Source organism: Rhododendron vialii, chromosome 3a (assembly GCF_030253575.1).
Source record: "Rhododendron vialii isolate Sample 1 chromosome 3a, ASM3025357v1".
Taxonomy (NCBI): Eukaryota; Viridiplantae; Streptophyta; class Magnoliopsida; order Ericales; family Ericaceae; genus Rhododendron; species Rhododendron vialii.
In genome coordinates this window covers 12,426,475-12,440,006 of record NC_080559.1, presented here as the reverse complement: position 1 = coordinate 12,440,006, position 13,532 = coordinate 12,426,475, and the positions used below count along the sequence as shown (strand labels likewise).

Genomic DNA, 13,532 nt, shown 5'->3' with positions numbered 1-13,532 from the left:
ACATTATGAGCGACAATCTCTAAATGAAGATTGACGAAACCAGAATTGAGATTGTCATAAAAAAAACTAACCTGCATTTTCATTCCATCTTCGGCAAGCCACAAGTAATCCGGAACTCTAGCTAGATGGTACTTGAACTCATCACCATTTGGGTCCTCTGCCCAGCAACACATCATGTGCAAACTCTGCAACAGAAACAACTTCAATATGATTTACAATCAAGTTCTCTAGTTTAGGTGACTTAATTACCTTTTCTACACATCCTATGGTAATGTATCTGCTGCTCTCTGCTCCATAATGCATGTACTTAATCGCTTTTTGCATGGCTCTCTCTCTAATCTTGTTGAAGGGCCAATGGGTTATAATTGGCTCGGTCAAGTAATGAAGACCATCCCAAAGTAAGTCTTGTACAAAGGTATGAGGGTAGTAGAGATCCTCCTGCAATAGAGATAAACATATCAGAATTGTAATTTCCTAACTTATACATGAATCATAAGACAGAAACGATCAACAATAGATTTTACCAACCTTACAACAGTCATGTCGCGCTTTGTTCCAGCAAATTTCCTCATATGGCTTGGTGTGAATTTCTTGTCTCAATGCCTTGACTAGATCAGTGATCGGCCCATGGTATTTCTTCCCATACAAATACGACATGGGCATGTAAGACGTGCGACAATAGCACCACATTTTCGCTAATCAAAGAAATAGATGTTGATCAGACCAGGCTACATAATAGTACAAAGACACACTATAGAAAATCGTAACTCTCATGAATTTGATTCTCTCAACAAAGATTAAGTAAACCAACTTTTCGCTACCTGGATGATAAGGGAAAAATGAAGGAAAAAGCCAGAACTCTGGAGGCAAAGGATTGCAGCCTGCCCATTCATACACACCTAGCACCTGAAAAGGAGAGATTCAAAACAATCCATCAATTTTATCTTAAGAAGAGAGAACATATTTCCACAAATTTTCCTTGAAGTTTGAAAGAAAGTTGCATCATACCGAAAGATAAACCTTTCCCCAAGAAGGAATTCCAGTTGCACCACCATTGTCAAGAATCCACTCCCGGCCTTTGGTCATTGCCCCATTTTCTCCATCATCGGGCCCTTCTCCTAGCAATCTCAAGGCAACATAGCTAAGTGCCGAACCGATCATGGTGCTGTGGCCTTCTATATAGAATCCCCATCCCCCATCATCGTTCTACATAGCAAACATTGCGCCAATAGCTTAGATACACATTGGACTAGTTTGGATTTTCTATGCCAAAGATTCATGGGAATTGGACTAGAACTTACCTGATGAAGATAAATATAGCGAATCAACTCCTTTTTGTGTTCTGCTGTTAGAATCGTATTGATTGCTCCACTAATGTACATGATGATTATCTGCAAAAAAAAATTGTAACACTCCTAATTGGTTCAATAGGAACACTCAGATGGCTTGAAATCAAAGGATAAAAAACTATCTGATTAGTATACTCAACTAATGATATTTAGTTACCAATGCAGGATATCCGGGGCGAGCTTGCACGCACCTCAGACTAAACTCTACAGCCCCTCCCACAACTGTTTCACATGCTTACGCGTGGGGGGGTGAGGTGGTGCTTTTTTGACTTGAAATGGAATGGTATCTGTCAATAATGGGGAGCAAAGACTTCCAAGTTGTCCCTAAATTTTATGTCTGAAATTTTTTTGGTATTTTTTATCTTTCGTCTTAATTTTTGGAATTAATCATTTATGTCAACGAGAGAAATCAGAAAAAGTATAAAAATGTAGACCGTAGTTGAATTTTTTTTTATATAAAATGACACTAAAAACAAAAATACCAGCCATTTGATATTTTTTTGTCCTCAGTAATTCATAATTTTTTTACTTTTTAAACTACTCTCATCGAGACGAATGAATGACCGAAAATGTAAAATAAATCTAACAAAAATTCAAGAAAAACGCACAAAAATACCAAAAGAAGAACGGAGAGTGGATGGAAATTATCAAATGGCCACATGATTTCACTTCCCATCGGATAAAAGCACACATAACATGGAGTACTTAAAACCCGTCCGCTACGAAGCAATTTTTTGGACCTTCAGTACTGCTATACCCCGCTATGCCGGTGCTATCCAAAATGCCCACCCGTATCGGCCGGTGCCTGCTACGCCATTACACGACCGCTATGCATGGCCACTTTAAATAGTCTGGTGCCAAGAAATAATTTTAAAAAAAAATTTACGACCACTACACCCGATTACCGCTACATATCATTCGATACTCTCACTATCACTACACGTGTACCGCTACCACCACCATGCAGTCTACTACCACTTTTAAAACCTTGACATGTTCTGCTCCTTAGTCAATGTACAACTGTTGTATTTAATATGCTTGCTACCATTATGCAGTCCGCTACAATTGCTGATGTACTTACATGTGTTTGTGTGTGTGTGTGTATATATATATATATACAGTCAGTCTCAAATGAGGGAGTCTTTATTTTAGTTAAAATGCGGACCTCCTCATTTCTTCTATTTTCCGATCGAATTTCGATGATCCAAGCCCGCTCAATGTGTTCAGAACGTGATTTTAAGGGTACCCGCGAGAAATTGGCAAAAAAAATGACCGGAAAGGGCTTCATCCGAGCAGTTTTTGTTTGAACCGTTTGATAAAAAACAAACAAAAACTGCTCGGATGAAGCCCTTCCCGGCCATTTTTTTTGCTGATTTCTCGCTGGTACCCTTAAAATCACGTTCTGAACACATTGAGCGGCTCGGATTATCGAAATTCAATCGGAAAAGGGAGGTCCGCATTTTATTAAAATGAGGTGGTCCTTACGGGAGACGGACTGATATATATATATATATATATATATATATATATATATATATATATATATATATATATGGAGAGAGAGAGAGAGAGAGAGAGAGAGAGAGAGAGAGAGAGAGAGAGAGAGAGAGGGAGAGAGAGAGAGAGCTTACTAGGGGAGGAGTGAAAAACATGGGACCGGAATTTTCAGCAGGCCAGTGGCCATCACTTGACTGGATTGCACGATTTAATCGAATAGCTTTCTTCAAAGCAGTTGTCACGGTCTCATACTTCACGTCCTCTGTCTCTGCCAATCTCATTGCTAGTATACTCAAATCGATGTTCTTGTTTTCCTTTTTCAGCTGTAAACAAAGAAATTGCACTACTTTTTATGGTCTATCAAGGGAAATGGGTGTTTAATTTGAGAGAAACTTACGGCAGCACTCAATTGCGACCGAAGATCAGTACAGCAGGTCAAAAAAAAGAAGAAGAAGAAGCATAAATGCAAAAAAAAATACAAAAGATTATTAGGCCAAAAAGCGGTTCTTTTCAGTGTCTTTTTACAGGGAGACAAACAAACACAACTTATATAGATAAAAAATAAAAATAAAAAGGGGTAAATTTCACTGACCTCCCCTGAGATTTCTGACACAGACAAAGACCTCCCTCGAGGTTTCTGAAACGCCACTAACCTCCCCTACTTTTGAAAGAATTATCAATATTTTCCATCTGTGAAGTCCCCGTTAAGTTTTTACCAGAAAATCATGATGTCATCACATTTTACAAGCCTAAACCCCTAATTACCCTTGCAACCGTGGCCAAACAGCCAATGCTTTTCTTCCATACTAAATCTGATATTCACCCCCTCTCACTATGATTTTGAAAAGTAAATAGAACCTGATAATTCAAATTATTCACAAATTATTCTAAAGAATATTTTGACAAATCATTCACTAATGTTTATCGATGTTATGTGATACATACGTATGTCGGATAATTATATCAAATATATACCCACATAGTATAGAACTATTTGTTTATACATTGTATATATTATAAGAATTGATTTTTACACTCTCCTTTTTATATCCACACACCCTTTTTTGTCTTTTAGCAAAAAAAAAAAAAATACACTTTCAATTCTAAAAAAGAAAGTGTGGATATCAAAAAAGGTATTGCATGTGAAAATCAATTTCCTATATTATATTCCATCAAAAATTTTAGTCTGCTATTAAAGTTGAAATCTTTAATTTTATGCAAAGTACTTCAAAAAATGATTAAAAAAACACTACGCGAACAAACATGGCGTGCATAGATGACTTGTGGGGTCCACTTCGAGGTCCCACACAAATGATCTGAATGTTCATTAAATTTACAATTTTTTGAGTCGTCGTAAAAAATTTGCTCAATCGAAAATCGAATGACTGTAAGTTCTTGATCAAATCTACTAACTTTTCATTTAAAATCAAGATTCTGAATTCTGAATGAAAAATGATTCTGATTCTAAATGAAAAAGTTAGAAAATTAGATTAAAAAAATTACAATAATCCAACTGAGTTGATTTTTTGTAGGGCAACTCGAAAAATTAATTTAATTTTATGAACATGAAGGATTATTTGTATGGAACTCCGAAATGGGCCCTACAAGTCATTTGTGTACAATCTGTGCACACCATGTTTGGCGCGTAATCGGACTGAAAAATAACGCGCATAAGGATATGTTTGGTTGTGTTTTCATTTCTGAGTTTTTGAGAGGGAAAAGTTATATAGAGTTTCATACTTTTTTTTTTGCCTTTAATCAACTTGTTTTTCAAATTTTGCCTCTCTCTCTCTCTCTCTCTCTCTCTCTCTCTCTCTCTCTCTCTACTTTTTGGGTACATTAAGTCTAAATATATTTAAAAAGTAAAAGAAAAAAGGAGCCAATTTTGACTTGCCATGTCGATTGTTTATATATATAGTATCCCTTTCATTCTAGTGAATTTGTTTAGAATTTTCAAAAAAAAAAAAAAATCACTTGTTAGATAGAACTGCTTTAGGTATAGCCAAAAAGTGAAAAGAAATTGACAAAATTATAAAACAATTTAAAAAAAAGAATGCAAATTAGGAAGCAATCAAAGATATTAAAAAAAAGGTTCTTTGAGAAGAAAACCGAACATAGCTATTTTCTTATTCAAAAAATAGCAATTTGAAAATTGCAAGATATTTATTAATGAGGCTCGCTTTTTTTTTTATTAGCTACGATTTTTTTGTCTTTGTTCAATTTTTTTTTTTTTTTTTTTGTCTTTTGTCAGTTTTGTGTTAATTTTATGTGGATTGTTAGTTCGTCTTGATGAGAGAAACCAATAATTTACAAAATTAACACAAAACTAATGAAAGTTAAAATTAAAAATATTTGAATAAACGAAAAATCATCCAAAAGGGTTATTAAGCCAAACCTCCCGTATGTGGAATTGGAAATTGGGGATGGAACTAGGGTAAAACTAGGATACTTGGCATGGTGTATGCAAAAAATTATGATTTTTTTTTATCATACATATGCAGAAATTTATTGCAACAAGTTTGAGGCAATTGATTCAATTAGGCTGTGATGGAGAATATAGAATAGGGTGGTCTTCCATTAACAGTTTATAGTGAAAGCAATGGATAAAGGGGAGGAATAGAAATAAACAAATAAGGCAAATGAGGTGCTAACCATAGAGAGCATTTAAGTCTTTTTCTCTTCAAGACTAACACTGTTTATGCTCATTTAATTAGATGGGGGAATCTTGATAATTGTTTCAAAAGTAGGGGAGGTCAGTGACATTTCAGAAAAGGGAGGTCTCTATTTGTGTCAGGAACCTCGGGGGAGGTCAGTGAAATTTACCCAAAAAAAAATTAGATACAAGTTGAAGTTTATAGTTACCTGCATCCGCATTAGAAGATCAGCACAGGGTGGGGCTCGAGTTCGGTCTTTTTTAAAGTTGTCCTTGTACTCTTGTCGAGCTTGTTCAACTGCTTCGCGCTCTTCCGGTGTTCCTGCATCAGGCTCGAATTCCCAAATTTGTCTACCAACGTAGTTGTTGGTGCTAAACAAATATGGTCCCTTGCCTTCAGCAATCTTTAGCTTCCACATTTTGTAATAAGTGTTTTCTTAGTAACCACACAGGTGCTTTGCTAGATCTCTGCATTCATAAGCTCACAATTTAGAAATATACCATGTTTGTATAGGTTCTTCTATTTGATGCATTCGAAAATTGAAATTCTGAAAAAGGTTTTTTTTTTTTTAAACCTAAAATCTATAAGCCGTAAATAGGAGTAACAATATTTTGGAAAGCTTTTTTCCAGGTTATTTTTTCGGCTTTTGGCATTTTTTTTGGACTTCAAGTTGGTGCTGTGCAGTGAGGTGCACAGCATCATGCTGCGCACCTCTGAGCCATCGGATCGTGCATCTGACGACTCGGATCTCATCTCGGCAACCAACGATCGATAGCCGTTCATTGCCAAGATGAGATCCGAACCGTCGGATACAAGATCCGAACCGTCGGATACACGATTCGACAGCTCGAAAGTGCACAGCACAGTGCTGTGCACACACTACAAAGCACCATCCCAATTCATTTTTTTTTAGCTTCTTCGTTTTTTGGGGGGCTTGTTTGTGCTTGCAGCTTGGCCTTTGGGCAATGTTTCCGGACAGGATACTACTATTTGGACAAATGCGTTTGTTTTCTTTTGTTATGCAAAACACATTGGGTTAACATTAGGTATTTTCACAGAAATCCTAGCCATTTTTGCAAGCCCAGACCAGGTAGTAAAAATGCGGTAATAATTGACCAAAGCAGTAGACAAAATAATAATTAGAGAAAAGAATTAGGATTGCCTGTGTATAACATCTTGATTTTCGGACACGTTATTAAACGATTTTCTAAAATAATTTCTTAAATAAAGGACATTTTCTTGAAATAACAACGAAAGCTTAATTTAATTACAATACTTTAAAATTAACTGAGAGAAATTAATAGAGCTACTACAGATACGATTGATTCTTCTAGAAGTTGTCTTTGAGTTGATATGATCCTTTAGCTCTATCTTCTATACCTGGCGTGAAATGCCATGGTAACGTAGTACTGTGAGTGATGACACTCATTAGATAATCTCAACCCCACTAACCCCTTACTTTATAGTTAAACAGTCATTCAATATAACAGTCAAGAGTACTACAGAAGAATTACACATTATTCTTTTTTTTACTATTCGTTAATTTAAGTGAATTCTGGATTCTTCTCCACAAGAACCATTCCTCTAACATCCACTAATTTTGACCATCCCATGAAATAACAACGAGGTCCGAAGCGAATACAACTAAATTATGTATTCAATACGGATTTGTCGACAACCATAATAGGATAATACCTCACCATGACATCTCAAGCATTAGAGGTCGCATCATTTTAATACCGAGATCCATTTGCCGTCTCACAACTCTACACACTGAGTACTTTACCATAATCCTAATCCACACACTCGGTATTGTACCGTATTCAAAAATCCTTTACGGTTTTCCAAAATACTGTACCCGGAGTCCTTTATCGTTTTCTAACTCATCTAAAGGTATTTTAAAGTACTAGCTAGGGTCCTTTACGGGCACCCAACATCGTAAATCAACTTTACTGTTTTATCCTTTACTTATCCACATCTATAACCATCCCATGAGCCTAAGTCAAATCTAGCATGTTCACCATAATTCATCAATAAAACTCAACTCATAACATAATACATTCCAATGAGATAACAAGTATATCAGTTAATAGTGCGCGAGTACGTAAAACACGTAGTGTATTATGATTGGGCCGACGCCCTTACGTTTATTATATGCACACCGTAATTTTATTAAACGAGTAAATTAATAATTTTCTTAACTTATTAATCTACATGTCTTTACTATAGGGTACAAATCATTTGTTAACATTTTTGATGTTACTCACGTTACTATTTTTATGTCAAACATTTGTTTTCTATAAAATTAATCATGATTTGTATTTACAAAAAAAAAAATATATTATCACTATAGTTATAATAAACTAGCCAATAATTTTATTAAAGGTATTTGGGTCTTTGATACTCTAAAATATTTTTAATTCTTCTTCATATTTGTTGTATTATAAAATTACTTTTAAAATGTCCTAATAACTTATATAGATTAGAGTTAACATTTTCTTATTATGAACATTATGCTAACATCAATACTAGGCAGCAGTGTGTGATATTAAACATTCTTATCTTTCCACTTTTTAATGTAATAATGAAGTTGTAATAAAAGAAAATCAGTCATGGAGCCAAAACATTACACTAGGTAATTAGGAGGACTAAAGTGTTATTTTAACAAATGTTTTTTAAAACCCATTTCGGTTCTTCACAGTCAAAGCCGCGCCACACCTCGGCTGGAAGCTGTTCGCCGTTATTTTCGATTTCCATCACTCCGCAACATTAACCAAAAAAAAAAAAAAATGCAAAAAATTTCACGCATTTTATTATAGCAAAAAAGGTTCAGCATTTTATCATCTCGTTTTCACAAACAAAAAAGTTGTGAACAAAAACTTTATTTACTACAGTAACTCTACTCACAAATCTATCAACAATTTATTCATTACCGGAGACAACTTGACATTTCTAAACAATTTTTTCTTTAACGGAAACACTTAACAACTTCTCAACCACAAACAGGGACAGAGTCAGAAATTTCATCACGCAGGGGCGACTGTGCATGCGAGAAAAAAAATATAAATACAGATGCATAATCATGTAAATACATTAAAACTCAAAATAACGTAAATACGTAAATCAGTTTAACTAATGAGATCGATCTTGATGTATGTGTCTTGTTTTCCTTTATTGTTCATCTTCTTCTTTTTTCATTCATCACAACTGGACGAATTCGGTACATGGACTTTTATATTCTTGATTTTACCAGTCAAAAAATAAAGAATTAGTAGAAGTTTAGAGCAACAATTGAGGAAAGACATACCTACAACTTAAATTTCACCAAAATTACTTAGGATTTCCAAAATATCTTCTCCGCCGTCGCTATTTTCTCGAAATTGCCTTTGAAGTCTTCATAATTGGTGATGTTTGTGCCATTGAGATTTTAGAGTAAAAAGAAATAAAACTATAAAACACTAAACCTATCTAATGAAAGGTGAAAGTTTATTACTTGAATATTCACAATATTAACCCTATAGTTCTATTTTTTTTTTATGTTTTAACCATTAGCCTTTAGTAATTAATGTTGGTATCCTCGTATTTCAAAGGTTACTATTATATTTTTTTTTCAAAATTCTATACAGGGGTGAGCCTATATATTTTCATAAATTTTTTTTTTTTACATAAAATAGTAGTGTTTCTTTCTCTTCTTACAGGGACGACTGCCAATAGTAGCCCCTCCATGGTTCCATCCCTGAACACAAATAAAATCTATAAATTTTTTACTACCGGAAACACCCCCTAAAAATCAATACGCAATCACCTAATAAACGTAGGAGAAAGTAGTAAAGCGATTATTCTACCTTGAATCTGTCCGAGAAAGCAAAAAATGGTTTTGGAAAAATCGGAGAAGATGGCGGAGCAACAGAACGCCCGAGCTGACTTTGGGTGATTTGGAGATTGGTTCGGAGGTGCTCGGGGTCGTGCTAGAGTTGGTGTGTCTCGGATTTGTGTTTGGATGAGTGCGGAACCAAAACCTACTTCATTTTGTCTCTCTAGACCATCATTGTTGGAGTTCCAAGCTTTCTCTATCTTCTCCTCTCTGAATGCAGTGGTGGTGGTGATGTTTGTGGGCTGTGTTTTTCGGATTGGAGAGAGGGGTGTATTTATAGTAGCGAGGGAGGAGTGGGATGCAACATTTGGAGGTGGTGGGAGAGGGTGGCCCACTTGGTGCTGATTTGAGAACTGAAAGGGAGTGGTACAATAATTTTTTTCGATTTTCAGAAACTATAGTTGAAGACTTTTTGGTACCCGCTCAGCACATCTGAACTGTCCAATACACTTTTGCACGGCTTGGATTGAAACTCTTTCTCTCATCTCACCCAAACACTTTTTCTCTCATTCTTCTCTCTTCAAATTCGAACCGTCCAAAAATACAATGGATTGTTCGGATGCGCCAAACGGGCACCACGTCGTACTCACCCGACACTGAAATTTTTTATTGATTTAACACACTATTGAAGGAAGTTGATATTCACGCTCCACTTTTTACTGATGGCGCTCTATTTTGTTCATAAAATTACTAATAACTTTACGTTAAAATTGAAGCATCATTAATAAAAATATATACCACAAAAATCCCTATTGAATCATCAGGCCCATGGTTTTATATTTTAGGAGTAACTGCTCCTACTATGCTAGAGGACTGGCTATGAATGCTTATGCAGATGAAATACGGAATACTAAGTATTGTAGGCGCCAAAAGCAGTCCACATTTATTGCCAAATTACTTTCCGTTCTTTTCTTCAGTATTGTAGGCGCCAAAAGCAGTCCACATTTATTGCAAAATTATTTTCCGTTCTTTTCTTCAGTTTTCTCACCAACTGAACACAGCTATGGGGGAAATAAAGCGAAATCTCGGGTAGGATTGAAGTTACCAAGTAGTGGCAGCTCCAGAAATTTTTAGTAGGGTGTTCAGAAAATTACCTTAACTCTATTAGTTGATCTATAACCAACAATATATGCACAAATTCATATATCAGTATGAATAGCGCGGTCAAAAAAACATAAGCTCTATTCTTAGAAAATTATCTACTACACTACTACGCAAAATGAAAACTTAAATATATATATATATATATATATATATATATATATATATATATATACAGTCCTCTTCAGGTAAGGGTGCCCTTACCTAATTAAGGTAAGGGCTTCCCTTTTTCTCCCTTTTCCCAATCGAATTTCAATGATCCGAGCCGCTCAATGTGTTCAGAACGTGATTTTAAGAGTACCCACGAAAAATCAGCAAAAAAAAATATTAGAAAGGGCTTCATTAGAATAGTTTTTATTTGAACCGTTCGATAAAAAATAAACAAAAACTGCTCGGATAAAGCCCTTCCAGGTCATTTTTTTTGCCGATTTCTTGCGAGTACCCTTAAAATCACGTTCTAAACACATTGAGCGGCTCGGATAATCGAAATTCGATCGGAAAATGGGAGGTTCTTACCTTAACAAGGTAAGGGCGCCCTTACCTGATTGAATCTGTATGTATATATATATATATATATATATATACACACACACACACACACACACACACACACACCATGGATCAAGTGAGGGATCTCTCACTTTGTTAAAATGTGAGATTTTCATTTCCCGACCAAATTTTGAAAATCCGAACCGTTCAATGTGTGCAGAACGTGATTTTAAGGGTCCCCGCGAGAAATCAACAAAAAAAATGACCGGGAAGGGCTTCAATTGAGCAATTTTTTTGAACCGTTCAATAAAAACTGCTCGGATGAAGTCCTTCCAGGTCATTTTTTTGCTGATTTCTTGCCGGGACCCTTAAAATCACGTTCTGATCACTTTGAACGGTTCGGATCATCGAAATTCAACCGGGAAGGGGAGTCCCGCATTTTGTTGGGATCCCCCACCGGATCCTGTATATATATATATATATATATATGTATGTATGTATGCATGTATGTATTTGTAAAAAGGAAATTTATTTTTTTCTAAAGTTCTTGTATTGCATAGTGGATGGTGTTATGAGAATGGAGGGAGTAAGATTTTAATTCTGTCCTAAACGAGTTATCGTATTTGTGCAAACATTAAACCAACATCTTAATCCATTAATACCCCTTTGAAAGAAATTGTGGATTCTATCATAGTCCTGAATTTGAAGGAATATTGTTCAAGATAACTGGGTTTTGAAGTGTATTTGATTTTTTTTAAGCTTTGTCCTTAATTTTATAAGCTAACCAAACAGGAAAAAGCAGTCAATGTCATGAACAAGAAATTAACACATTTAGACTATCTACAATATATAGACATGGAGAGAGAACGCAAAGTATGATAGTTACACCAATGTATTCTTCCTTCTCTTTCTTTTTTTCAATTTTTTTTACTATGATTGTGAGTTTTATTTGAGGTAATGCGTTAGGTGTTCAAATACGAATTACCTGGATTATTGGGCTGTAATTGGGTTGTAGCTCAGTGTTCAATTATTTTTGTGTTGGGTGTTCAATTATTTTGGATTTAGGTGTTCAAAACTATTAGGATTGGATGTTCAAAACATAACTAAACCAAAGTTACTACATGTATTCTAACCAAAAAAAATTCCTAAGGGTGTTCAAGTGACCATGCAACCATGGTTCTAGAGCCGCCTCTGTAATACCAAAACAAAAACAAATATAGAGAATAACCCTCGTAAGTTGGACTAATACAAAACATGGGTTTCGATTTTTACTCTCGAATTTGTTGAGGAACTTGGCTTTACCTTCTGGTTTCTCTTTTGTTTTTTCTTCTGCAACAGAGAGAGAAAGAGAGAGAGAGAGAGAGAGAAGAAGAAGAAGATGAAAGAATGGGGCTCATCTCAATGCTTCATATACTGCACAAGATATATTGTGGAGGCTCCTTTCAACTCTACTCTTTGGGAATTTGTTTGTACACTATCGACAGACACACAAAACTACACAATTAATTTAATTAAATGACCAAAAAACACTTCGGCACGAGTAATTTTTGGGTACAGGGTGGGTATTACGTGACGGTACCCGCATGGTGTTCGAGCAACACATCCGGGCCATCTAAAAGTGTGTTGGACGGTCCAGATTGAAACCATCTCTCTCCTCTTACCCCATCACTCTCTCTCCTCTTTCTCTCTCTTTTTTCTCTTCAAATTTGAGCTGTCCAAAACCAAAATAAACTTTCCGGATGCGCTACGCGGGCTCCACGTGATGCCCACTCGGCCTAGAGGCATTGGGACCATGTTCGTTTGGGGATTTTAGATTTTGGATTCTCTCACTGCGAACGGTCCCCAATAAATTTTTTCTTAATCAGTACTCTTATTTCTCTTTCTATTTCTCTCCACTTATTACCCAAAATTCAAAATTCAAATACCAAAACAAAGGGTCTGGAGTTTTCGACACAGAAGGGATTGGACCCCATTGGTGGGGGGAGTGACCGGTGGAGTATGGAAAAAGCAGTGTACGGACCACGCTGTTGAGTTGTACACAGCTCATCCCACCCTTTTTACTGTTTTGCTCTTTTTTGAAGATTTCATCTCATCTCACCTTCACCTCTCTTTTTTGCGTAATTGTTAGGAAACAGATTTTGGTAATCTATCCAAAACCCTAGATATTCTATGAAAGTGCCTAAAAATCACTAAAATCTTATAATAGAAAAGTGCATCATAAAATTCCATGAAAGTGCCTAAATATATTTTGGCCTTATAGCTAAAAAAACTCAAAAAATTAAAAGACCTCCACTGAAAATAATTTTGCTAGTGTCCTTCATTTAAATAAAAACTATTTTATCGTCCTTATGACTAATTTTTCCTTCAAGGAACAATATAAGGATTAATATATATATATACAAGAAAAAAGGATTGCCAAAATTGTTTCCCATTTAGTAGTACTTTGTATATGAATATTTTTATTGGTTTGTACATATAAGGTGCAGTAATTTAATTTTCCCACTCTCTATCTTATCGTCACATTTTTTTCCGGTGTTGATTTAGGTCATAACATTAGCATATTTTGTG

The 13,532-nt window shown here is 35.4% G+C and overlaps 2 protein-coding genes across 3 annotated transcripts in view; both read right to left on the bottom strand.

The window, feature by feature from the left end:
- The window catches only part of LOC131321040 (basic leucine zipper 34), a 55,846-nt gene that overhangs the window by 16,456 nt on the left and 25,858 nt on the right, over positions 1–13,532 (bottom strand). The window lies entirely within an intron of this gene.
- The window catches only part of LOC131321033 (dammarenediol II synthase-like), a 31,468-nt gene that overhangs the window by 2,500 nt on the left and 15,436 nt on the right, over positions 1–13,532 (bottom strand). The window contains exons 2-10 of the mRNA XM_058352039.1: positions 9,346–9,420; positions 5,709–5,967; positions 2,981–3,169; positions 1,302–1,391; positions 1,009–1,206; positions 822–906; positions 529–695; positions 250–438; positions 72–185 (exon numbers count right to left, since the gene is read on the bottom strand). Coding sequence (XP_058208022.1) covers positions 72–185; positions 250–438; positions 529–695; positions 822–906; positions 1,009–1,206; positions 1,302–1,391; positions 2,981–3,169; positions 5,709–5,918 — 1,242 coding nt within the window. The 5' untranslated portion in view covers positions 5,919–5,967; positions 9,346–9,420. The remainder of the gene's footprint in view (positions 1–71; positions 186–249; positions 439–528; positions 696–821; positions 907–1,008; positions 1,207–1,301; positions 1,392–2,980; positions 3,170–5,708; positions 5,968–9,345; positions 9,421–13,532) is intronic.